General features: G+C 48.0%; 2 protein-coding genes across 2 annotated transcripts in view; one reads left to right on the forward strand and one right to left on the reverse strand.

Moving 5' to 3' along the window:
* DTNBP1 (dystrobrevin binding protein 1) overlaps nucleotides 1-12,523 on the forward strand; it is a 92,028-nt gene extending 79,505 nt beyond the window's left edge. The window contains exons 8-10 of the mRNA XM_087820632.1: nucleotides 3,441-3,596; nucleotides 10,632-10,772; nucleotides 12,137-12,523. Of these exons, the coding sequence (XP_087676758.1) occupies nucleotides 3,441-3,596; nucleotides 10,632-10,772; nucleotides 12,137-12,354 (515 nt within the window). The 3' untranslated portion in view covers nucleotides 12,355-12,523. The remainder of the gene's footprint in view (nucleotides 1-3,440; nucleotides 3,597-10,631; nucleotides 10,773-12,136) is intronic.
* A 726-nt stretch (nucleotides 12,524-13,249) lies between these two features.
* JARID2 (jumonji and AT-rich interaction domain containing 2) overlaps nucleotides 13,250-26,197 on the reverse strand; it is a 242,501-nt gene continuing 229,553 nt past the window's right edge. Inside the window, exons 13-18 of the mRNA XM_016205347.2 lie at nucleotides 25,603-25,708; nucleotides 24,510-24,692; nucleotides 23,688-23,818; nucleotides 22,484-22,667; nucleotides 19,219-19,326; nucleotides 13,250-15,154 (exon numbers count right to left, since the gene is read on the reverse strand). Coding sequence (XP_016060833.2) covers nucleotides 14,972-15,154; nucleotides 19,219-19,326; nucleotides 22,484-22,667; nucleotides 23,688-23,818; nucleotides 24,510-24,692; nucleotides 25,603-25,708 — 895 coding nt within the window. The 3' untranslated portion in view covers nucleotides 13,250-14,971. The remainder of the gene's footprint in view (nucleotides 15,155-19,218; nucleotides 19,327-22,483; nucleotides 22,668-23,687; nucleotides 23,819-24,509; nucleotides 24,693-25,602; nucleotides 25,709-26,197) is intronic.

Below are 26,197 nucleotides of genomic sequence, written 5' to 3' on the forward strand. Positions count from 1 at the left end.
CATTTCCAAGTTAAATAACTATATCTCTGTGTCTATAGAAAAGCTTAATTCAGTTCAAACATGTTCTTTCATGAAAACCCCTTCGATGATTTCTGCATTGTTCTTTGTTTTGGAGCTACTTATTCTGGAATTAGTTTTTCAAAGGTTAATTGACCTTTGTGTGGAGTGTTTGAAGCATACTTAATCTACTTTAGGGTTGACCATTCTGGTGCACTCTGCAGTCTTGAAGCCGTGGGTTGGGCTGATGGCTGAAGTGAGACAAAGGAAAAGCCATCTTCTTCAGTTCTCTTTTTCTGCTCTCAGGAGCACACTCTGAATTCTTGCAGATTTATTAAGGTCACCGAGAAGTGACTAGCTCTGAAATATCTGAGTGGGGCTGAGTTAGGACAACTCTCAGTGTTGTACCCCTCCTGGTTCGTGGTAACATGTCACATCATTTCCTTTTCAAGAATCTGATGTTTTAAATAATGCTGGTATTAATATTAGCTGTCAGCTATTGGTCAGTGCTGTGTGTCTGGAGATGCACGTTACCCCATGTAATCCTGCCAACAACCCTATGAAATTGGTCTTTTTACCTTTCTTGTACAGAGGAGGAAGTTGAGACAGAGAGATTAAGTTAGTGATTGCTTAGTTTGGGTTTCCCTGGAAGCAGAGCCTGAGATGAGGTTTTTGCTACAGGAAGTTTGGGAGGTAATCCCAGGAAGCCAGGAGTGAGAGCAGAGAGAGTGAGCAAAGGAGGAAAAGTCAATTAAGGGATGGATTATTCACATTGCTGCCATAGCTGAGGGTCTGCAGCTCCACCAGGATCTCTGAGAAGTGTTCAGAATGCCTCCTAGAATTGTCCATCCAAAGGATGGGAGACGGGGGCTTTGGTACACTGACTTCTGTCACCCATTGGGTGAAAGCTGCCTTCATACCCCAGAACTACTGGGCTATACTGGCTTATTGGTTCCAGGATTCACAGAATACTCTGACCAGAAAATCATAGGGATGCACAGGCATAGCCTTGAGGTGGGGCCTTGTGGGCATAGATAGGAAAGAGACCCCAAAGAGCTGCCTTTCAGAGTCATTTGGTCAGTCCCTGCTAAGGCAACTGCAGGAGGGACTCGAAATTCAATAAATCTAGGAGCTTTTTTCATAGCTAATTTTTAAGCTGATAATTTTGTATGGCCCCAGAATGATGTTATAAATATCCAAATGGCCCTTGGCAGAAAAAGGTTCCCTACCCTTGCTGTAAGCAAAAATGTGAGATGGGTGTGTAAGTTAGGGTGATGTGGAAATATAGAATCCACATAACAATTGTGATAGTATGAACAGAGTGCACATCATCAATATTTACGTAGAATGATATGTACTCAGGAAGATTTACTTTCCTGTTTGTGTTGCTTTGATTTGGTTAATATTAATTTGTATTTCTTGCATGTATATAGATTAGAAGAATGTCCAGAATATTCTAAGTATTGGAGACTATAACCAGTTTGGAATAAAAATAGACTCCATTAGAGAGTTTTTAAGATATGTGATACCTACAGGATTATATAGAACTCAGGAGTTGTGAAATGTGGTGTTGGGTGTTTGTGGGGGTAAGGGAATGACTAAGGCAGATCAGTCACATTGTTGATTGTATGTACTGCTATGGTGGTTTTTTTGTTGTTCAAAAAATCTCTTGAGCCCTGGACGGTGTGACTCAGTGGTTAGAGTGTCGTCCTGTGGAACAAAGGGGCATGGGTTCGATTTCCAGTCAAGGGCACAAACCTGGATTTCCTTCTATCTCGTGCTGACTGATACTCCTTTGTTTACATACACACCTTCATTATCCGTTCATCCAGTGACAGACACTGAGGCTCTTTCTGTGTCTTGGCTGTTGTGAATAGCTGCAGTAAACATGAGAGTGTAGATATCTTTTTGAGATCTTGTTTTCATTTCCTTTGGCTAAACACCCAGAAGTTAGATGGCTGGATCATACAGTAGATGTATTTTTAATTTTTTAAGGACACTTCATATTGTTTTCCATAGTGGCTGTACCAGTTTACAGTACCACCAAGAATGTACGATGCCTTTTTCTCCACACCCTTGCCAACGGATTTCTTGTGTTTTTTGATAAGAGCCATTCCAACAGGTGTAAGGCAGATACTTTATTATGGTTTTGATTTGCATTTCCCTGATTAGTGATGGTGAGCACATTTTCATGTACCTCTTGGCCACTTCTATGTCTTCTTTGGAAAAATGTCTATTCAGATCCTCTGTGCATTTTTTAATCAGATTTTGTTTTGGGGTTGATGTTTGGAATTGAATGAATTCTAATATCCCAAAGTTGTTGACACTCCCCAGAAATGACCCTTAGGGAACAGTGCCCTTGGTGAGATTGTTTCAGTGCTTTGGGCCCTGTGTTTATCCCAGGACAGTAAGATAGCTGAAACTTTGTTCTCCTGCCAGACTCAACTAAGCATGGTGTCTGCCACAGGGTAGGTGTTGCAAAATATTTGTTTAAGGTAAATAACTCAAGTTGTTCTTTTTTAAATTCTTCAGCCAGTCATATTTGGGCAGGGACTGGAATTCATATACACAGCTTATTAAGAGTATCCCATATTCCTGCATAATAGATCACTACAAATTTAACAGCTTAAAACAACACAAATTAGCTACGTCTGTAGGTCAGAAGTCACGGCCTGGTGTAACAGCGAGGTTCTCTGCTTGGTCTCCCAGGCTGAGATCAGGGTGTCAGCCAGGCTGAGGTCTCTGTTTTCTTACATCCTCAGCTTTGCCTTGAAGGATCACTGCTCATTCTAATTATAAAGTTCTTTCACGTTATTTCATTTAAGCTTCACATTAATATTGGGTTAATATTTCTGTCCCAAATTTTCAGATGAGTAATGTAAGGCTCAGAAAGGTTGACTGACTTAGCCAGGTTGCACAGTTAATAAACAGCAAAGCCAAGACCAGACACTTTTCTTCTAGACCACAGTGGCTACATTGTTGTTAAGAAACATTTATTGACTCCTTACTATGTGCAGGGCTCTGAGCTGGGTGATATTAAAATGAATAACATATGGTCACAGTCCTCCAGGAAGTTCAAGTCTTTACCTATTGTACTGTAATGCATAGTTTGATCACAGTGTTATGGAATCCTCAGGGCGGAGCAGCAAATTCTATTTGAGTTAAGGGGTTAACTGAGAAGTCAGTCTTGAAAGACGGACATCTCTTCTGGGAAGAGTGGGAGATGTGGATGGGAAAGTCATTCCAGGCAGAGGGAACAGCATGAGCAAAGGTAGCAGGAACAAGTGCAGCCAGTTGGGGGAGAGGAGGTGGCTGTGTTGCAGTCAGATTACCCTTTAAACTTTGACACTATCAGCTTAGAGGGTAGCTATGAGTAGATATTTAATACCCATTTCCTTTCTCAGTTTCTTTTCAACCCTGACCCAAATTATTCTGTTCCTTAGCTGAACTGGATGCCGAGCACACCCAGAAGGTCCTGGAAATGGAGCACACCCAGCAAATGAAGCTGAAGGAGCGGCAGAAGTTTTTTGAGGAAGCCTTCCAGCAGGACATGGAGCAGTACCTTTCCACAGGCTACCTGCAGATATCAGAGAGGCGAGGCAAGTGGTGGGGTGGGGGGTGGGGGCTGGCAGCAGGAGTGGGCTTCTTGGGTGTGTGGAAATGTCATGCTGCATCCCCGAGTGGGGAGTGGGAATAAAGTCCCCCCAAATCAGAGTGGACTCATATTTGTCTTGCCATTGTTTTTGCCTCTTTCTATAATTCTGGGCTTTAGTTGAAGATATTTAGAAAACGTATCAAATATGTTAGGGGGAAAAAAGACAAAAGAAACATTACCCATAATTCTACAGCACAGAATAATTCCTAGTACTATTTTAGAGTGGTTCTTTCCAGACTGTGTATGTGAGAGAATCCATTTATATAATTGGGACCAAACTATATCTGGCTTTTTATCTACCTATTATTATTACTAAGTGGGATCTTTCCCCTGATATCATTAAAAGTTTTTTGAAAGGTATCTTCATTGTCAGGGTTCCTAGTTGAACCTCTGTAACTGTGCTGTGATGAACATCTAGATGCATGAATATTAGGCTGCATCTCAGAGCTCCTGAGAGCAAACTGAATAGTGGAGAAGGCAGGCCCCTTCATCAGCCTCTCCTTCCCAAGACCTGACTGCCTTGGAGGAACAGTCGGGGTGGCAGGGGCAGCTTACCTTTTCCTCTCAGTCGGTGCTGAGGGGGCAGGAGCAGCCTCGCAGTCACAAATAGTGTGAAGAGGTGCCCACAGCGTCCCTGCATCCCCGCAAGGCCTTTCTGTCCCCCTGGGCATCTTACCTTCTGGAAACCCCCCCTTCTTCCCAGCTCTCTCTACTCAACTCTCATACTCTTCCCTGGCCTTCCTCACCCTGGACTTCGTTCTCAATACCCAGACCCTGACCACAGCCCCCAGTTTATCTGTCACCCTCACTCTGTTTCTCATCAGTCAATTCTTTGCCCACCCCCTAGGAGAGGGTAAAGAAATCAAAGAACAAGGAAGGAAAATACTGTAGGAAAAACAAGTGAATAGTAATGTGTGAAGGCTCATGGGCACTGAAGACCACATTATGTAGACAATGCTTTTAAACTCAACAGTGGACAGTATAGATTTGAAGTTTAACCTCTTTATGTCAAGTCAGCTCTCCCTCTCTGATTCCACTGATGTCAAATCTTCATCTAGAAAAGATAGCCTGCCTGTTTCCTCAGAGTACGTTCAGATAGCTGGAGAGCTCTCTCTTTGCTCCACGATTTGTGCCCTGTCATGGGCAGGAGCTGAGAAGGACATCATCTTAGCTCAGGCTGCCATAACAAAGTATCACAGGCTGCATGTGGTGGAAACAACAGTTTATTTCTCTCAGTTCTGGAGGCCGGAAGTCCTAGACCAAGGTGCTGGCTAATTTGGTTCCGTCGGGGTTCTCTTCCTGGCTGGTACCTCACTGTCCTCACATGATGGAGAGAGCATCTCTCTGGTGTCTCTTATTAGGAGGGCACTAATCCCATTGCAAGGGCCCCACCCTCATGACCTCATCTAACCCTAATCATGTCCCAAAGACCCTGCTTCCAAATACCATCATAAGGAGGGTTAGAGCTTTAACATACAAATTGAGGGGAACACAAACATTCAGCCCATTCAGACATACACACCCTGGCAATTTGACCCACACATTTGAGCATAATGAGACATTACACCAAGAGAATGTGGGACAACGAAGAGAACAGGAATAGAAATTCTTATTGCTAAACACTTTAATGCTACCCTTGTTCAATTTAGTTCAGCAGACATTTCCTGAGCACCTGCTAAGTGTTCACACTTCCAGGCCCAGAGGAGGCAAAAAGAAAATGAAGTGTCTTAAGAAGCTCCCATTCTCAGGGAGACCATGGCCATGAACACCCTGACGGGATGATGAAGTAAGAGAAGCACAGCAGGTTCAGAAGCACCTGTTTCTCTTGGCAGTGAACCCGACATAGGGCCTAGTTGTGACGCAGGTCCTCTGGGGCCAGCACAGTGCAGTGTCAGCAGTTGTTGAACAGGCATCAGTTAAACATTAAGTAACTGAATTTTTTTGGTTTTGAGCTCTTAAAAAACAATTTTCTTCAAGTTTCAAAAAGTGTTAGGCTTATTTTTTTAAGGTAAAAATATGGAGTCAGGCACATGTTGCCAATATGTGTGGTTTCAAAAGCATTAACGAAGAAAATTGTAGGATGTGGGTGTTTTAACTGTCTGCTTCAGCTGGAGCTGCAAAGACATTCACAAATGACAAACAGGCATGTCCCCACAGCCTGTGCAGAGCCATTCCTTAGACTCCCGGCCTGGCAAGTCACGCATCCCGTTCTTACCTGGCATTCATCTCCAGGGATGAACATGGGGGACTTTTAATTTAGAAGAATCAAAATTAAAAATCTCTACAGTGAACATAGTATTTCAGACTCATTACACTAAGTCAGAAATAGCAGTCTGAATTTTTCTCTTCCCAAAGCATTTTTTATTTACTTTTAAAATATATCTTTATTGATTTCAGAGAGGAAGGGAGAGGGGGAGAGAGACACCAATGATGAGACAGTCGTTGATCCGCTGCCTCCTGCTGGGGATCGAGCCCAAAACCTGGGCATGCGCCCTGACTGGGAATCGAACCAGATCACCTGGATCCTAGGTCGATGCTCAACCACTGAGCCATGCCGGATGGGCAAAACCATAGTATCTTAATTATAATTCTTTAAGTGGTGGTTCTCAACTGGTAGAAATTTGCCCCATAGGGAACCTTTGGCTATGTCTGCTGTGACTGGGTTAGGGATATGCTACTAGCATCTAGTGGGTGGAGGTCAGGGTTGCTGATAAAATGTCCTACAGTGTACAGGACAGCCCCACAACAGAGAATTATCTGGTCCAAAGTGTCAGTAGTGCTAGGTTGAGAACCCTATTTTATAGCAAGACTTGATAAATATAGTAGAGTGATTCCTGTACACCCCTACATGCACTTTATACATTCTTTTCTCTTTTCTCTTCAGTTGCCTTGGCTATTCTTGGCTCTTTGTCCCTCTGTATAAATTTTAGTCAGATTTCCAAATTCTATGAAAAAAACTGTCCAGAGTTTGATTGGAATTACATTAAGTTTCTAGATGGAATGAGAACTGGTGGCTAAATGGGATTGGAATTTTCTGTGCATGCACACAGTGATTTCATTTATTTCCTGAGTGATGGGTAGAACTTGCCTCTGAAACTGTCTCGGACCAGTGATTTCTCTGGGAACTACCTGTTCCTTTTCTCTGACAGTTATAGGACTTCCTATTTCTTGTTAATTTTAGCAAATTTTCTATGGAATTTGCCAAGCTCGTCTTTGGTTTTCAGATATACTAGCATAACGTCCATTGTACTCTTCAGCCTTTGCCGTATCTGAGGTTAGGTTTGCTTTCGCATCCCTCAGTTGTTAATTTGGGCCTTTTATTATTTTGATGAATCTTAAAATTACTCATTTTTAAGCATTTTCAACAAAGAACCAACTTTTAGTTTTATTCTTCCTTTCTACTGTATCATTTCTTTTTAGTGCTGGACATTTTCTGGGATTTTTAAATTTAAATTTTTTTTTTTTTGGTCTAATTTAAGTTGAATGTTTAGACTCAATTTTTAGGCTTCTCTTAATAAGGTATTCAAATCTATGAATTTTTCACTAGGGTACCACTTTACCTAATAATAGTTTCTGGGTATTTGTAATTTTCCTTTAAGATTTGACACATGAACTGTTTAGAAGCTTGTTTTAAAATAAGGTATGAAGGTTTTTCTAGTTACCTTTTGTTACCAATTTCTGATTAAATTTCAATTGTGGTTGGAGAATGGGTTTTTATATAATTTTTCTATCATGTGTACTTGAGAACAAGATTCTGAATGATAGGCATGGGTTCTGTGTATGTCCATTTCATCAGGCCTGTTCATTGGGTTGTTAAAATGTCCCATATAACTACTATTTGGATTGCTTAATTATCAGTTTTCAAAGAGGTACATGTAACCCTCCTAACCACCCCCTCCATGATTATGGGTGTTACACTTTATCTTCCTGGATAATTGAACCTTTAAAAAAATCATGGAGTATAACTCTTTAGCTCAATATTGCTTGTTTCCTCTTATGTCTGTTTTGTTTAATATTAATATAGCTATACCAGCTTTCTTCTTAAAGTTGTTTGCCCACTTTCCACTTTTAAAAAATACTAGTTTCTGTGTCTTTATGTTTTAGGAGTGTCTCCTATAAACAATATAGCTAGATTTTATCACTTTAATTCAGTTTTCTAATCTCTTGTTAACTGGCAAATTTGTTTCATTTACATTTATTGTGATTACTGACATACCTGACTTCATTATCACCTTATTTGGTGCTTTTTCCTGAAATCTTTTCCTATGCTTTTTAACCCATTTTCTCTCTCCTTTGTTTTAAAAGTTATACTCTTGACATCTTTAAGGAGGATAGCACAGACAGAAAAGGGAGCCTCTGCCCCTTTCAAAACAGAAGTCAAAGCAAGGCCAAAAGCCAGAATGCCATGCTGATAGCCTCCATAGCCACACAAGAAAAGCTGCATGTCACTCACTTTCTAGCAGCCCAACACCCTCACATAAGGGCCCCCAGGAACAGGTTTGACTACTGTGCCATCAGGTCCCCCCAACCAGTCAGCCTTGAGGAAGCTTCAGGATAACACTGCACTGGTGTCCCTTGTGGATCCATAGGGCTGGCTGTGAAGCAGCTGTAACAAGGTCGGTGCCCTGGTCAGGTGTGATGCAGAGAAGGCAGACTTTGCCTGGCACCTGGCAATGTTGCTTTGGATATTGTCACTTCAGTGGGATCATCTAAACTACAAAAATCTTTCCCCAGCTAAAAGTAAAAATTACATACTGTTTACCATTTATTTTAGTGCTGAACTTTAATGATTTTTTGGTGCCTAAAGACGATTAGATTCTCCCCTTCCTACCAAATAAAAAGGACCTTACACTGCTTCAGCTCTCATCACAGCCTTCCTCTCCTATCTTTGCTCAGTCCTTTAACTCTGCCAGAGTAAATACCCCAAATTGGACACTAATATGAGTATTTTATTCAAGGTTTTATATTAACTCACAAACTTACAAGACTTTTTACTGTTTAACATTTCTTGCATCTCAGACCTTCCTTCTGGGATTCGTAATCTTCCTGAGAGCAGGCTCCTGGTGAAGTGTCATTTGTCTCACAGTGCTTATCTTATACTTGATCTTAAATGCTGTTTAATGGTATGTAATTTTAGAGATGACATCTCACCTCTTTGAATTTATTCTGCCTTCTGCCTTATATTGTTGAGAAGCTGAGTCTATTTTGTTGTCTTTCTTCACCTGCCCGTTCTCTTTGGATGTTCTGTCAATTTCACTACAATTGATGCAGATCAGGATTTCTTTTATCTTGTCTTGCTTGAAATATATTTTGCTTCCTAAATCTTGGACCTCAGATCTTTCAGCAAGTTTGGGAAATAGCCTCTCCGAATATGGCTGCTCCCCACATTCTCTCCTTTTAGAACTGTGTGTGTAAACTTTTGCATTTTCCATCTCTTTTAAGCTCGTTCCTATTTCCCATCTTTTTCTTTGCTGTATAATGGGGAATTTGTTCAGTCTGTCTCCTAGTTTACTAATTTTCTCTTTGGCTCTCATTACTAATCCTCAATTTAACTTGTGCCCAGAGTTTTAAATGTCAGTGATTAAATTTTTCTTATCTGGAAATTACTTGGCTCTTTTTCAAATGCCTGCTCTAATTTTTATACCTTGCTCATTTTCTAACTCCATCTTTTGATTAAAAAATACTGTCATTTGCTCTAGCCAGTTTGTTCAGTGGTTAGAGCGTCAGCCTGCAGACTAAAGGGTCCCGGGTTCGATTCCGGCCAAGGGTACGTACCTCGGTTTCAAGCTCAATCCCCAGCTCGTCAGGGCGAGTGTGGGAGGCAGCCAATCAATCTCTCTCCTCCCCCTTCCACTCTCTCTGAAAAGTGAAAAAATATACTTGGGTGAAGATTAAAAAGGAAAAAATACTGTCATTTAAAATTCTTGGGAACAGATGCTAATACCGAGTTTGTTTCTGACCTCCCTGTGTGCACTGTAAATTTGGGATTGGATTAGAATTTGTCTTTATTTTCCTCTGATGCAAAGTTAAGGGTGTCTCCATCCAGAAATAATTTGTACTTGCATCTCCCAGGCACTATCACCAATGCCCGGAGTGACTGACTGGCTGTAGTTTTCTGGACCACAGAGGCGGTTTAAACATGAACTCCAGACCCAGGAGGCCTCTCACCTGGCACCCTGGCTGAGACACCCCTAGTGGTCATACAGCTTTTGGCTGGTGGACTGTGTTTTTTCCTAGTCTGCGCTTTCGCTGCAGGGAGCTCGTGGTCCCATCTCTCCAGCTGGCCAGTGCCCCAGCACTGCCTGCTGCTGAGATTGAAGAGCAGAGCAGGGGCGTGGGGCGAAGCTTGCTAACCTCCGGCTGCTGCAGGAGTGTTAGCCTCTTTCAGACAGCACCCTACTCCCGACGGCCAGCTGCTCAATGCAGAGATGGGTGTGTCTGCAGCACCTGCCGGCAAAGGGCTGCTGGTGAACAGAAGCCGCTAGGGAAGGTGTAAAAGGCGATAGTGACCAGGGTTAATCTAGGATGGATTTAAAGTACCAAACTGGGTGTCATTTAATCTGTTGCTCCCAACTGTATTTTCTGTTTTGTTACTTCTCACCCATGGGTACTTTTTCCATTGATTTTTCGAGAGCGGAAAGGAGGGAAGGAGGGTGGGGGGAGAGAGAAAAAAAATCAATGTGAAAGAGACACAGCAATTGGTTGCCTGCCGTATATGCCCCTATGGGGGCTGGGGATCGAAGCTGCAACCCAAGTACGCGCCCTTCACTGGGAATCAAATCCACAACCCTTCGGTGCACAGGCTGACGCTCTAATCACTGAACACACTGGCCAGGGCCCAGGTGTATTTTTAAAAGTTTAGAGTAGCAGGACACATTTTATACCTAGAAAATACAGTGCAGTTAGCCTAACTAATTGAAGTTCTGAAAGTATTGCTGAAAATAACGTGTAATTTCTTCTGGTGCCAATCTGTTCCCAGAGCCCATGGGCAGCATGTCGTCCATGGAGGTGAACATCGACATGCTGGAGCAGATGGATCTGATGGACGTGTCTGACCAGGAGGCCCTGGATGTCTTTTTGAATTCAGGTGAAGATAATGCCGTGCTGTCCCCCATCTTAGGTAGGTGGTGGCAAACTTGCCTAAACATCATACTAACATTTCCCTTCAGAAGGAGGACATCAGAGTAATAATGCCCAAGTCAACTGCTTGTCCCCCTCACCCGTGTCTGGTCTCACAGTAGTGCCCAATGAACCAGCTGTTCAGTCCTGAATCTCTCATTGTAAGTGCTCTGCCCTCTACCTAGACACCATCCAAGAACAGGGGGCTTTCTTAATTCGTGTGTTACCTCCTCTGTCTCAGAATTTGAGTTTTTGTGGTTATTGTAAGGACTGGAATTTAGGAGGTGGGAGCTTGCCTGTGTAGCTCACACCGTGTGCTGGTCTCAGCATGCATTTGTCATCTTCAAACTCTTACCCCTTCATTCAGCTGTTATTTCATCTTTGCTGTGGGCAAGGCCAAGGTGTGTATAAGCATTTGGCTTATATTTTTAATCATCACAACCTCGTGGGCACTTTCTCTCCATTTTATGCCTTCCCAAAATTTCACATTCATTCATTATTTACTGAGGCTCCAAACCTGTACTTGGGCTCACTTCATTTTAAATTTCAGACCAGACCTTCTGGGGGGGTCTTCTTATATGCACATCATTACAAAGAAAGCATTGAGGTCTTCCTACAGCCACACAAGGGAAAGGCAAAGCACAGTCCTCCCGCAGCACCTGGACCCTCTAGACAGTGTTGCCAGCACCACAGGTCCACTGCCTCTGAGGTCAAGCTCCTTAAGAGTTCTTGCGTTTGTGGTGTTTTCAACTCAGTCCTCTTCTCCCAGCAAATCTGTGAGAAAAACGTTGTCCCCAGGAGGGGAAGCCCCATCCCGAGAGGCTGGGACACTGGAGGGGGGAAGAAATGCTGGCCTCTTTCCCAGCATCAAAAAGAGATTGAGAAGCAGTGACTCATCTGCATATGATTTTAATTCCTTTAAGAACTTATTTACTCCCAATGAAATTGGAGAAGTGCTAAAAAAGTTTTTCTCTTAACATTGCTTTCTCTGAATTACTTCCAAGGATTAAAGAACTCTAGGTTTCATCGTGGTTACATGGAATGCTCCTCAACTAAATGTAGTGTGAGCCCTTGCGCCTTCAGCACAGAATTTTACTGAATATAGTGGGAAGGGTTCAGGAGCTTCCCATCTGTCACAGGTGGCAGAAGGATCAGCTCAGGGCCCCTGGGGGCCTCTGTAGTCACCTAGCATAGCCTCTTCCAGGGATAGCTCCGGCACTGTCACGGGCAGCCTCATTCTGCAGGCCCCAGCTCTCCATAACAAAACACCCACACCCTTTGTATCAGCATTGAGTTCAGACCAGCATGTTCAGTGGCAGTTTTAAATGGCAATACTTCTATCACAGGTGTTTTCCTATTTTGCAGGACCCAAGTCAAGTACTGGTCAGGATGAACTTACTCTTCAGGTTCCAAACCCTTCTGAATTACGAACCCAGCCACCTTCCTTATCTTCCACCTGCACTGACCCAGCCACCCAGGACCCCAGTGAGGGTGGGGAGTCCCCTGTTGTTCAATCCGATGAGGAGGGAGTTGAGGTGGACACTGCCCTTGCCACGTTACACACGGACGACAGTGACTCCTAAACCTGGGCATCCTATTCTCCGAGCACCTTAGAGGAAGACCCAGCTGGGTGCAGAATCCCACCGTGAAGGCAGGTGGTTTAACGGAGGCTCTTGATTGTCACACAATTGCCAATAATCTGTGAGAAACTGAAAGAAAAGCTAACAATAAAGTTTGAGGACTTTAAACTGAGAGACTACACGGCCAGTTTGTACAGAAAGGCTTCTACACACACGCATCCTTCAGGCTTTAGGGCGCAGGAAGGGCAACTCGGGTCCACTCAGGCCACCGAGGAGCCTGCAGGGCTGGCTGGGCCGGGAGATGTAGTCTCCACGTGGGCTCAGCACAGAAGAAAAGGCCCTTAACAGACAGGTTTTAGAGGAAGCAGAATTTTCTAACTGTAGTCAAACTCAGCTCTAACAAAACCTGAGTTTTCATCTGGTCATTACAAAATTATTAACAGTTCAACAACTAACCCCCACTTAACACACATCTGGGCCGAAGGAAGAGAAACAGACATAGACATCCATACACCATTCTTCTCCTGACAAGAAACTGGTCCCAGAGATGGGGTTTGCCTTTCAGCGCTCCTCACAGCCCAGCGCCTAGCGAGATGGCTCTCCCTCCACTCAGAATAAGGACTCCCTCGCACCCAGCCAAGGGACCCGTGTCAGGGCCGCTTCCTGGGAGAAGGACCACTAGCTGGTTCCCAGTGGGCCCCACAGAAAACAAGAGGCACACAGCAGGCATTTGGTTTTGTTTGCAGGGGCCTGAAACCACCAGCAGCAGATGGAAAGGGAGCGAGATCAGGCTGTGTTGTCTGTGCCACTCTGGCCGAGGGGGAGGATCCTCGCACTCTACCCATTTACCGGGAAAGAAAGAGCTCGTTTCATTCACTCATCTTCCACAAGAGAAATGTCCAAAAAACTTTGTTTTTATTATTAAACCTTGTAGTACAAACCTGAAAAGTAAACAAAAAACTGGCAATAAACAACATGAAGTTTTCCCTCCCAAGGGAGGAGTGCAGAGCAGCGCTAATAAATTAAATGTCAAACTGTAAGCCATAGGCAGAAGTTTACTGTCAAAAAGAGGGAAAGTACACAGCAAGGCCATAAAAACCGGACAACCACATTGGAAAACACTTGACTGTTTATGTAATTGTTAAATATTCCAAAACAGTTCAGTCTTCTGCAACAACAACCAACAAAGTGGATCACAGGACGTTCCTGACAGTCCCACTGGCAAGCTCAGTGCAATATGGGTAGCTACGGGATCGATGAATCCAATTATGAAACAAAGAACAGCTTGTGAAAACAGTTTCCCTTCTTTATTCCACACATACTGTACACACAACCGGAGAAGGGCAACAGCTACTCCATTATTATTTTGTTGTTGTTCAGTGATGTAAGCAGCACTTATAAATGTTACAAGAAAAACCCTGTAAGCATCCAATCCAACCGATGAAGAAACTGAAATGTAAGGCTTTTCTTCATCTTGTCTTCTCACCCCCCCTCCCCACTCCCACTGAGAAAAAGGCTCAAGTATTTAAAACAATTTACAGGCATATGTACAAAAGGATGGGATTCTTTTTTTTTTCTTTTTTTTCTTTTTGTTACAACATGAAGAGAAAAAATAGACAAGATGAGCGCAAATGCATTTTCACATTCAAAAAGAACTGCAGACCTCCTAGTGGCTCTAAGTGTGATCATAAACGAAACAAATTTAAAAAGAAAGATTAATGCTGACTTGTGAGGTGTGAAACAAGCAGTGAGATGAAGATGGAATGTTAGAAAGATTGCACGTCTATGACAAAGAAGCACTTACGGCTTCAATCACTTTTTTTCCTTTTTTTTCCTTAAGGATGCTATTGAAGGGTTTTTTGATAAAGTAGCCAACAGCACCAAAAAATAACAGAATGGATTTCCTAATGAAATCAGGCACAGGTTTCCGCACGTGACCCCTCCGAGGCAGGCAGTCTTCTCTCTTCTCTTCTCCTCAGATGCATAGTGATGTGCTGGTAAAGAGAACTCGTCACTCAAGTCTCCTCGCTTTGCCTATGGTTAGGAAACACGTCCGCCTTCAGCTGCCACAACCGCCCAGAGAAACAAAAGGGGGGTTCTCCGGTTTTTAAAGTTACAAACTCATCTTGCACATGACTGAAGAAAAGACAGCCAAAGTAAAGCCATTTCTTTTCAAGTTTCGTGTGTATGTGTCTCCTATCCCTTTTACCTCTCTAGAAAAATCTGCTCACATGACTGAAGGTTTTAAAATTTGTTCTCCAAACTTCACCCTCTTCAAAAATGGGTTAAAAAGCCTTTATTCCCCAACAGTTACAAAAACGAAACAGAACAAAAAGGCTTTTGTCAGCCACAGGGGCAATACAAATTAATACAGCCCCTCAAGGGTTTTAAAACAGTGACTATACGGCAGTTTCAAAAATCTGACTGCAGTATCTAGGTATTCTAAGTACAAAAAAAAGTTCAACAGTTTAATGCTAAAACAAAATTAGTTCTCTAAAACCAGAAGAAAATCTTCTTTAGAGCTAGTGCAAAGACAGCTTGTATCCTACAGCAAGTACTCCAAACTAGAATATAATAATTACAAAAAAATAGATCTCAATCGACCGCGGTGTTGGCAGCTTCAGGACGAGCTCGCAGCACTCCTGGATGACCCGGAGGACGCAAGCCGGGAGGGCGGCACGTCCACTGTCGCTCTCTTGCGAGGCCCCCTTTTTGGTGTCGGTTTACTGAGACAGTTCTCCATGCTGCCGTTCTTACCAGATACCTTGCCACAGATCTGATTGACCAGACTGATAATCTGTTCCTGTTTAGGGTTGGAAGGAAGACAAAGAATTAAACCAGAAGAGCGCTGCCCCCAGAACCACCCCAGGGACCTTTGAGAGCAGAGCTGGTCGGCATGGCAGGGCTGCCAGCCACCCTCATCAGACCACATCAAAATGCAGATTTCCGAGCATTGCTCAAGGAATGTCTCAGGAAAGCCAGACTAGAAATCTCCCCATCGAATCTGAGATGCGGCAGGACTGAGAACAAATTGGATAGAACACTTCTGAGGACACAGAGCCCTAGCTGGGCACCCAAAACAACACACTTTCCTTCTTGGGGAGAAGCCACTGCCACCTCTCATCTGAGAGCCAGCACGGTGCAGGCTGAGGTTCATGACAGCCTGCCTGTCACAACCTCCTAACCTCCAGTTCCTCATCCAAAACTCAAGGGAGCTAATAGCACCTCCTGGTGGCTGCAAGGTTTAAACAAACTAATAGCTAAAGCTCTGAAATACACCAAATCCTGCAACTACACAGTTAATTATGTAATTGTTTCCTAAGAGCTGCATCCTGACCTGGGTCTGTTCATTTACCTGCGGTACAAACACCCTCACCACATGGCCGGACACACAGATGCATCAGTGGGCCGGCCAGGACCCCTGCGAGAGCCCCGCCGCCTCAGAGTTCAGAGGTGAGCCGGCTGCCACCCAGATCCCCAACCTAGGAAGGGGAGGGGGGACTCCGCTCACTGTCTCCACAACGAGCATTTAGGAGAAGGACCTGTGGGCTCGAGGCCTCAGGTCCTCAACGTGCTCCTAGGATGGTGACACACCTGAAGCAGCCGTTTCACGCACTACCCTGGCAGCCTGTTTTGCCTGGTCTCGCAAATAAACGCAAGCACTTGTCTAGAAATGTTTCCGTTACTCCCGCGTCCTCCTCCATGGAGGAGAAATGGCAAACAAAACACTCTTTCTTACATAACTCACTCAAGTGTGTTGGTGTCAAAACTACATTTGTAACTTTAACATAAATCATAATCTTCCAGTTTTAAAAGAAACCACACGAAAATAACAGTTTATGAAACCTGCTGGGCCAGGGCCGGAGGGAACCGTGCGGACCCAGGGAGGGCAGGTGGCCACCTCTTTACTCACAGATGCCTGGGGGCCAGCCAGGGCCAGGCCTGCTCTCTGCAAACAGCGCAATAGGCGGCTCCCGTCGTACAGAAATGACAGGTGTACAAGGCAAGGAGTGAGAAGTGTCTGAAGGGGAAGAAAGCTGAAGATGCCCTGGGAAGGGCAGGCTGTACATTTATGAAATACCATCTCTGTGGCCACTTGAACACAGACAATAAACATGTAACAAGGGATAGATGAGCTTCTGTAAAACCCAGTGACGTGGGATGAAAGCCACCTCCACAGTGTAAGGAAGCCCACGCTTCACCGTGACCCACGGCCCAGACGGGGGTAGTTTGCTGGGCACTCTGGGCTTAGACAAGAGCTAGTGGTGCTCTCAGAGGCATTTCCAAAATCCAAACCAGAGCCAGAAACCCCCCAATTAAAAAACAAGCAAACAAAAAACAGTTCAACTCCCGGAACAGATTTGCAGATTTTCATTTACTAAAATAAAGCAGGCCCCTGGCAAAACACTGATGACTAAGCGTTAGATTGACAGACCCTACATGTGACTCTTCTCCAGGACCACGGTCACATCCAGTACCTGGGCTACAAGATAGCTGGAGGTGGGAACACCACACTGTAGAGCTTCGGCTGCCTTCTGCCATCTACCAAAGAGCTGTTCTTACTCCACACCAGGGGCTACTTTTAACTGTTCTGACATTTGCTATTAAAGTGCTGGCGGAAGGGTGCACTGGTTACTGTCTTTGCTGAACATGCTCTTGAACAACAAAAATGCAGAGACCTATTTTCAGCTTTCCAATCTCACAATTTAGCCAAAGGCTTTCACCAAATCTGACCCAGAGCTGAGCTCCTGTGGAGGTCCCAAGCCCCCGGAGGTGCGCCTGGGTGTGCGATGGCTCCGTGCGGTCACCCTCCCACTGGAGTAACTCCTGGGATCCCACGGGGAGCAGGAGGGAGGCTCCGGGCAGGGCCCATGGCTGCAGAGGTTGTGCCCTGTACATGGCTTACAGCCACTGTAGGCACTACAGTGATGACGACCATGCTGCAAAAGATGGTCCTGGAGGAAGGGCCCTCAGGTGGCAGCACGCAGTGGGCCAGCCAGGATGGGTGACACGGTCCCCACGGCAATCTGAGAGGGGATCCCCAGGAAGGGCTCTGGGTCCCAAGAAGAGGTGCCTCTGAGGAGCAGGGCCGTGTATTCCAGGAAGCTGCCAGTTTACTCTAAAAAGGCCACTGCACAGTAGATTGAAAGCATTTACAATAAACTGCTAAAGGGGGTGACGTGCTCATTGTTCCCGGAGGTGAGAGACTCGAGTGCAGGGGCTTTTCCTGCAGCCCCCTTGGCTGAAGGAAGGGTGCTCATCCATGGGGGAGTTGAACGGACTGTAGACCGACCAGCTGGCACAGGAACAGCTCCGGAAGGAGCGTGTCCCTGAGGCCAAGGGGGAGAGGGGGGGTCTCCGTAAAGAAACACCTGGAGCACAGCAACCAGGAAGGAATGGAGGGAGACCCATCCTGGACTAAGTGGCAGCTCCTTAAATGAGAGTGGGAGCACTGGCAGCGGTGAGAACTGGCTGGACCTGGGGTTTACTTGGAAGGTGGAACCAACGGGATTTACAGAAATGGACGCAAAGTGTGACAGCAAGGCTCCCTGTTTCAGTTGAAGCCAGAGAATCTGCTGAATGCAATTTTCTGACAGGTGTGAAACCCGGGGGAGCTTCGAGAGCTGCCCCCGACCTCGTGCCACTACCTTGGTGCATATGGCCCTGCCTGGAGCCCAGCCCTGGTGCTTGTGTGTGCTCTGAAGTTCTGACCTGAGATTAGATAACGGCCGCTGAAGACAGAAGATGCCGAGTTGCTGTTTGCAGCTTTTCTGTAAAAGATGGAAGGTGTCTACTCTGCCCAAGTGCCACGATGCCGTGACAGCCGCCCCTACCCCTGCCCTGGCAGAGCACTGCCAGGGCTGTAATGGTCAGTGTATGTGTGAGGTATTGCAGCCAAGCATGGGGCAGGGCTCTAAGTTAGACTGAAAACGTTCTCCTCACCAGGACCTGATCCACAACAGAACTTCAGAGCAGAGACCCCTTCCAAGCTCAGGAAAGGGCCACCAAAACAGGTGAAGCACAGGGATGTAGCTGGCGGTCAGGAACAGGTCTGCACTATCTACCTCTTTATGTCTGAGACCCCACTGGGCTACCACAGGAAGGCTCCTCGGGCCGGGGCCCCGAAACCCTGGAGTGGGGCTTCTATGAGAACACGACAACTAGACAGGCCTGGTTCTGAGCCCCTCCAAGCAGCCACCGCTGCATACTCAGCATGTCACAGGTCCAGACGGCCCACAGCGTAGAGGAAGGAAGGAAAGGCCCTCACCTTCCCCTGCTGGTCAGCATGGGAACCAGTCCCCTTCAGCTGTGATGGGCGTACATGGCAGGCCACTGTCCCTCCTGGACCTGGGCCCTGGCTGTAAGTGACAGCACAGTCCCCATTACCTTAGTAGCCCAGCCAGCCAGTGTGGCACTGGGGATGCCAGCACCAGATCCTGAAATCAAGTCCCTTATACAGGAGGCCCTGGTGGCCAGGGCAGAGCTGCGCCCCTGCATTGGGAGGTGTGGACAGGACTCCCACACCTACAAAGCTATGGTTAACATGGAGGAGAAAACCGAATGAAACCAAGTTTATGAAAGTGAAATTTTCAGTTTCAGTTCCTGGGTTTCTCGGGTCAGACTGAACCTCACAATTCCTCCGTCTTGGAACAAAGAGCTACTTTCCCACAGGCCAGGCCCTGTCCAGCCCACAAGCACCCAGAACCATGCGGATGCACTTGGTCTCAGGCCGTGCCAAACTGGCTCAAGCTGGGTGATGGCAGGCCCACTCATCCCTGCAGAAAATGAGGGCAAGCGACACAGTGGCCATCCCCTGCCTGCGATCAGGAAGCCAGACCCCAGAGGCTGCACTGGGCGGGGACTGACCTCATCGTAGCGATACATCAACTTCAGTCCTCGGCAGGACTTCTGCTTCTCCACGTGGCGCAGGGCGCACTCCAGGCAGAACACCACGTTCTCATTCTCCTGAACGACCTGCAAGGAAGACACACTCCTGAGGTTCGAAAGGTGATCGAAACCCTGCTGTCCAGGGGGACTGCCTTGGAGGGGCGACTGAGCGTGGGGAGAGGCCCCAGGAACCACCGGAAGCCTGTCCCTGATGTCTATAGTCCAAGCTAAGGAGTGTCCATCACTCAAAACCACTGGAAATTAATGGGAAAAATAATCACCTGGAACAAGATCTTCAACTGGAAACAAATAACTGATTGTCTCCAACTTGCACCTAAGGGTGGCCTCGTGTTCCCTCCAGATTTATGCTGCACTTTCCTGTGAGAGGGTCTAGGTGCTGTTAGGCTGGGGAAGATGGGATGAAGTCCTGATGCTTGTTAAGAAAGAAGCTCTCACATTCAGAGACTTTTGTTCAAAACTACCCTAGCAGGGTGGCATGAGAATGGAGCAGGAGCAGGTCTCAGGGAACACAGCCAGGACATCACAGCTCAGTCCAGCTGGGAAAATGGAAGTTCTCCACGCACCCACTGGGGACCCAGTACCCCTGGCCAAACACCGACCAGTACAGCCTTGACCCTCTGCCACACCCACAAGAGCCTCCAGCGGCCGTGTGAATGCACATGCCAGGCCCCAAGGCTGCGTGGGGCACGTGTGGGCAGCATGTGGGCAGGCCTGACCCACCATGGGCAGCATGGGCAATCGACCAGGGACAAGTAGAAAGGACAGCTGCCTGGTTTGTAGGGGTTCTCACCCCCACTCTGACGTCTAGTCCTGTTTGAATTCTGTGTTTTAAAAAAGAAATGCTGCCTTAAGCCATAAGATGCAAGAAATTCACCGGCCGTTTCATAAAGATTTAGGGGATGACCTAGGACTTGTCTCCAGTGCTGCTAGGCAAACATGAGAACACAAGCTGCAGGAGAGTAAGGACCTGACACCTACTGGCAGAAACACGTCACCTTTAACGACACTGGGGGCTAGAGACAGGCATGGACAAAAATGTGAAACCTAGTAAACAAAAATCCACAAACTTCCTAGGTATCCAAGCAAGGGAAATTATAAAAGTAAAACCTCAATTTTTACCTATGACTTTAGGATGGGTGCTTTATAAACTAATATTCAGGCTGATAAGAAAAGCCTGGTGAGGCACAGGTTTCTGAAAGACAGCATGCAAATGAGTGTATACAGTGCCGTCCTCAGGGCGCAAGGGAGTGGACCAGTGCCAGGCGCGGAGGCCACAGCAGTGTCGGTCATGCTCATGGGGAGTAACAGCTACTATTCCCATGGGAACAATCCACGCCAGAGCGAGAGGAATAAACACAGAACTCTCAGTCTTTGTGAGTGATGTTCACAAATCTGTTTAAGATCCAGAGAAAGACTACGACATTTTCTTTTAAAACACAGCATGGTTCTCAATTCTATCTTTTAAAAAGCACTTGGACAAAAAAAGACTAGATAAAGACGTGGTTGTTATGCACTGAATTATATCCACCCCCACCCCCAATCCACAGGCTAACGGCTTAACCCCAGTACCTTAGAGTGTAACTATTTGTAGACGGGGCCTTGAAAGAGATGATTAGGTAAAATGAGGTCATAAGTGTGGGGTCTAGTCTGATATGACTTGTGTCCTTACAAGGAGAGATTAGGCCAGGCCGGGCGTGGCTCAGCGACTGAGAATCAACCTAGGATCCAGAAGATCGTCGTTCAATTCTGGGTCAGGGCACGTGCCCGGGTTTCGGGCTCGATTCCCAGTGGGGGGCATGCAGGAGGCAGCTGATCAATGACTCATCATTGATGTTTCTTCCCTCTCTCCCTCTCCCTCCCTCTCTCTGAAATCAATAAAGACATGTTTAAAAAAAAAAAAAAAAAAAAAATGAGGACAGAGACACACATAGAGGGTAGACCAGGGGAAGAAACTGGGAGAAGAAAGCAGCACCTAACAGGCCAAGGGAGGGAGAGGCCTTAGAAGGAGCCAAGCCTGCTGACACCTTGATCTTGGACTTCCAGCCTCCGGCAATGAGATGAAATAAGTGTCTTCGTTTGAGCCCCCAGTCTGTGGTATTTGCCACAGCAGACCCAGCAAACTAACACAGCAGTGTCTCCCATTCTGTGCTGTAACATCTCCCTGATGGTACAGAGCGGACCCGACTCAGGAGTGGCTGTGTGACCCAGCTTCTCTGCGGGGCAGCTGGGTGGGAGCCAGGCACACAGGTGAGCAGCGCAGTCAGGCCTGAAACCTGCTCTGCCTCTAGCGACACATGCGCCGCGTGTGGGGGATGCTGGTGCCATGCTGGTATGGGGTGGGCACCTACTATCAGCCTCCCTTTCTGGAGGAAGAATCCACACGGGGGGAGGCACCAGCCCTAGAGGCCGCAAGTGCCAGGCCGAGGCGTGTGGTGTGAGGAGCACTGTGAATGGGAGTTGGGACACCCCACAGACCTGTGTCAGGACAGCTGCCCAGTGGGAGGTGACAGCTGAGCTCAAGAGCAGAGGCAAGGGCTACACCAGCCCAGCCGTCACCTCAGCCAGGGTTCCTCGGGCCTGGAATGGGGTGGGGGTAATGCAACATGGACAGTCACAGGCAAGGCTGAGGCGCTGAGCGGCCCCTCAGGCACTGCTGAAACCACCCCGAAGAAGGGGTGCCAGGCCGCGCTGTGCCAGCAGACGGAGAGGCGGGAGGAAGAGCTGGCTCAGAGGCCACTCTGATCAGCTGGGGGCTGGAGGCAGGAGAGTGCTGCTGAGGAGAAACATTGGTTTTAACCAAAGAGAGATGTCAGAGCCCTGAGGGGCAATGAGATCGGTCACGGAGCCAAGTGGAAATGGGAAAAGCCAAGGTCAGACGAGGCCCCACGTCAACTTGGGCAGCAGAGTGGGGGCAGCCCAGCCCCTCACTGGGGGACGCCTGGGGACCGGGGTGACAGGGCAGCAGCAGGGAGGGGGGGAGGGAGGCACACTTCCTGCAGACATGTAGCTGTATGTGAGGAGGAGAGGCCCTGTGGGGGGACGGGCAGGGCAGGGCCCACCCGCACGCGGCCTCTGGGACCTGGCCGCTGCGGATGAGGCGCCTGATCCTGCAGGGGAGGCCCCAAGGCTGGGCCTCCCGACAGGCCTCCCAAGCATAAAGCCCCCGTCTGCAGGGCAGCTCAGCGAGCGTGCCGGCGGAGCCGAGGGGGGCCCCGGGGCTCACCATGGACAGGTAGCACAAGTGCTGGCAGATCTGGCACCTCCTCTCTGAGGTCTCCAGCTGCAGCCATTTTCGAGGCTTTTTCTTCCCATCCGCCGCGGTGCTGCTGCTGTCGTGGCTGCCGTAGCGGGCAGAGGACTGGAGGCCGGCCTCGAACAGCTGCCTCCGCTGCCGCAGCTCCGTATCCCTGTCCAAACACAACACAAGCGCGGGCCCTTAGAAGGCTGAGCATGGCGGCCTGGCCGCCTTCCTCACCTTCAGAGGGAACATGCCACGCCCCAGCCAGCTGCCCACCCCCTCCGGGCCACCCTCCTGTCGGAGGGAGGGTGAGCTGTACGTGCGCACCTTCCCCAGGCCCCCAACTGGGGACCGGTGTTCTTTAGTCAAAAGGTCAGACAACCCCCCAGCTTCCAAGGCTTCTCTGACGACTAGGCTGTGCCTACGGTTAACACGAGTGCCACACACCGGGGCGCACATGGCAACCCCCTCACTGCTACGTAAGGGGTGCCCTGCCCTTTACTCTGAGCCAAGAATGGATGTAACAAACTATTTGCCGGTATCGTCATCAAAGGTTCGACCAACACGAGTCAAAATCCGTGTGCTGTCCATCAGCACTACTGAGTCTCTCCCCCGGAAGGGAGAGACCACGAAGCTACATGGTGGAAAAGAGAAGAGGGTTACACAGGAAGCCAAGCAAACAGCGGCACTCGCAGCTTCTGCCCTGGTCTGCTTCAACCTCGGAGAGCTCCTGCGATCCCTACAGGATGGAAGCCGGGTGAGGGCCTCGATGCCGGCAGCCAGCGGGCTGCAGCTGATGCCCGCTGTCAGTGGCGTCTCACACACCCATCACGAGCAGGTTGGCAAGAAAACCGAGTGGGGGGCTCTGTGGGCCTCTCTGTACCCACCCCGACCTCTAGAAATGAGGCCGCGGCCACCACTTCCTCCCTGGCCACGTGCAGCTAGGATCAGAGGTGGAGCCCACCTCCCAGCCACTCCCACAGAGAGGGGCAACCTTTCCCATCAGCACGTCAGGAAATTCAGACCCCAAATATCAAATGTGAAAACAAGTAGAAATTTAAAAAAGAAAAAGAAACACACCCAAAAGGTTTCGCCCATCCGGCCAAGCACCAGGTGGGCCCTGCCATTCTGAGCCGGTAGCTGCACCCCACCCCGCAGAGCCCGGGTCTCGGACCCCGGGCCTGGTTACCTGAGCTCATCCAGAAGGGCCGAGATGGTGCTGAGAGTGGGGCCGTTCTCCTTCTTTGCTTCTGCCTGTGCGATCTGGTAGAGTAACTTCTCCATGGAAAATGGCTTAGCTATATGGCGACGCTTCATTTCCTGAAAGAGGCCGTCACATCCCTTTAAGGTAGATTTTCATTACGAGGCAAGCTTTTCCTTTACTGGGCCAAGGATGCCTATCTGAATTTTCAAACTTTGAGTTCCATTTGGTTTCAAAGCAGTTGAAAATCGTACAACGATCTTGTCTGCCCGTGAGAAAGGCACCAGACACCAGGAAACACCATCGCTGTGCCGCCAGCCACGGCAGGGGCCACGATGTGAAACCAGGGGAGACTTTCTCCCCATTCTAAGGGTTTACCTTAAGTACGATCCTCCCAATGTTACAGAGGGTCCACAATGGGACTCAGAATCTTTTTTTTTTTTAAATATATTTTTTTATTGATTTCAGAGAGAGGAAGGGAGAGGGAGGGAGAGAGCTAGAAACATCAATGATGAGAGAGTCATTGATCGGCTGCAGCCCGCAACCTGGGCATGTGCCCTGACCGGGAATCGAACCCCGATCTCCTGGATCCTAGGTCGATGCTCAACCACTGAGCCACACCAGCCAGGCTCAGAATCTCTCTTGATATAAATAAGCCCCTAACAGATCTCTCCTAGGAAAACCTCTCCGCTACCTCTTAGAGGTTTTCTAAGGCATTTTCTGAAATTAAACACATCTAAAAAGGAACAGGCATGCAAGGGACTTGTGAGTTTGTGTGTCCCCGTGAAAGCACATGCATCACCTGCTTACCTTGGCCGTCTCGAAGCCCATACTTGTCCACTGGGTGGTGGCAAAGTGCACGGTCTCAGAGACGCTATAGCCGCAGCACACTTTGGACACAAAGGATCCTGGGAAGCAGACGACAAACTGGCCGCTCTGCTGCACGGTCCTGTGCACCTTGATCCCCTCTTTGCACAGCACCTCTGGGGAGATCTGGGGAGACAGGTGGGGGCTGAGACACACTCCCAGCAGGACTGCACTCAGCCACTTTCCTGTCCCCACTGCCCCACCACAGCTGCTGGGGCCCCTTCTGGGCTGGAGCTTCTTCTGTGAAGGAAGATCTAAACTGATATTGGACCAGGAGTGACAACAGAGCCACCCAGGGGCACGGCCACTATAAGAGGACACAGCCCTACACAACACACTGGAGCCCTTCCTGTCCCTGCCCAGCACTGCCAGGAGTGGGAATGGGAAAAATTCCCAAATCTGGGAAGATCACTAGGCTGACTCCAGAGCCAGGCAGAGCCACAGGGATACAGACAATGGACCCTCGAACCTGCATCCCCAAAGGGGCTGCTGCTCAGCTAGGGGCCCAGCAGAAAAAGGAGACACAGGGAGGGGTCAGCAGTGGCCAGAGAGGTCTCAGCTCAGGTGTCAGAACAGAGCTCAAGGCTGGAAAGCCTCCAAGGAGCTCAGCAGCCCCATGACTTTCTGAAAATGGGCTCAGAAGCCTTTGTGCCCCTCCCTGTAAGGTCGAGCATTTCTGTTCTGTGGTTCAGCCATCCAGGTGCCCAGCAGGTGGGAGTGGCGGTACCAACAGATGCCAAGTGCCCACCCAAAATCAGGCCCCGCCTCACCATGCACTCCATCTCCACACACAAAACCAGTCCTGAAACAGATTCAAAGGCCGTGTGCACGGGCCCACTATCCTAGGCGATCTCAGGAAAACATCTTAGTCTGGTTTCCATAAAACTGGACATTCAGTTTGGATGATGCCTTAAGGATTCGCTTTGCAGTCCACTGTGCCTTTGAAAGGCAGGTCAGCCCAGAAGGTAAATGTCAAACAGCTTTGCCCTCCCCGTGCCCATGGCCCGTCCCAGTGCCAGGAGGGAGCTGTATGTACCATGACATTGCTCTCCAGCATCTGCAGCCCTGGGGTCCCGTTGGCCTGCAGCAGAGTGTGGACCACGTCCTCGAGCTTGCTCTCCTCCTCAGCAGGAATGCAATACCTGGGCAGTTAGGAGATAGGCAGAAACAGACACTTGACCAGGACCCTCTGCCTGGGGAGCACATGCTAGGCCCACCTTGAGTCCTCCCTTGGTGAAATTAGCAAACACAGGCCTGGAAAGCGGCCTCAGGTGCAGGAGAGGAGAGACTGAAACACAGAGGAGGGACCACGTCCTGGGATCGGTCAGGTGCCCCCGCTCAGTGCCTGGCACCATGGTTCCCAGGCCCACATCCACCCCACTCCCAGGCAACACCACCACTTCCGTCAGCATAGCCAAACCACATGCTCATCTTTTATGCAGATCTGACCTATATGTGAGCCAAAAAGCCTTCAAATCAAAAACAGATGTTTAAAACCCTATATAAATCAGATCCAGGCACATCTGCAGACACAATTAGCCTCTCGTGAGTGCTCCGAGGCTGTGTCTCATCACTGGGTTGGCATTTGACACTGTTCTTTAACAGGAGGCGCTGCAGCACTAGGAGTTGGG

This window comes from Miniopterus natalensis, chromosome 9, assembly GCF_054644295.1.
Source record: "Miniopterus natalensis isolate mMinNat1 chromosome 9, mMinNat1.hap1, whole genome shotgun sequence".
Taxonomy (NCBI): Eukaryota; Metazoa; Chordata; class Mammalia; order Chiroptera; family Miniopteridae; genus Miniopterus; species Miniopterus natalensis.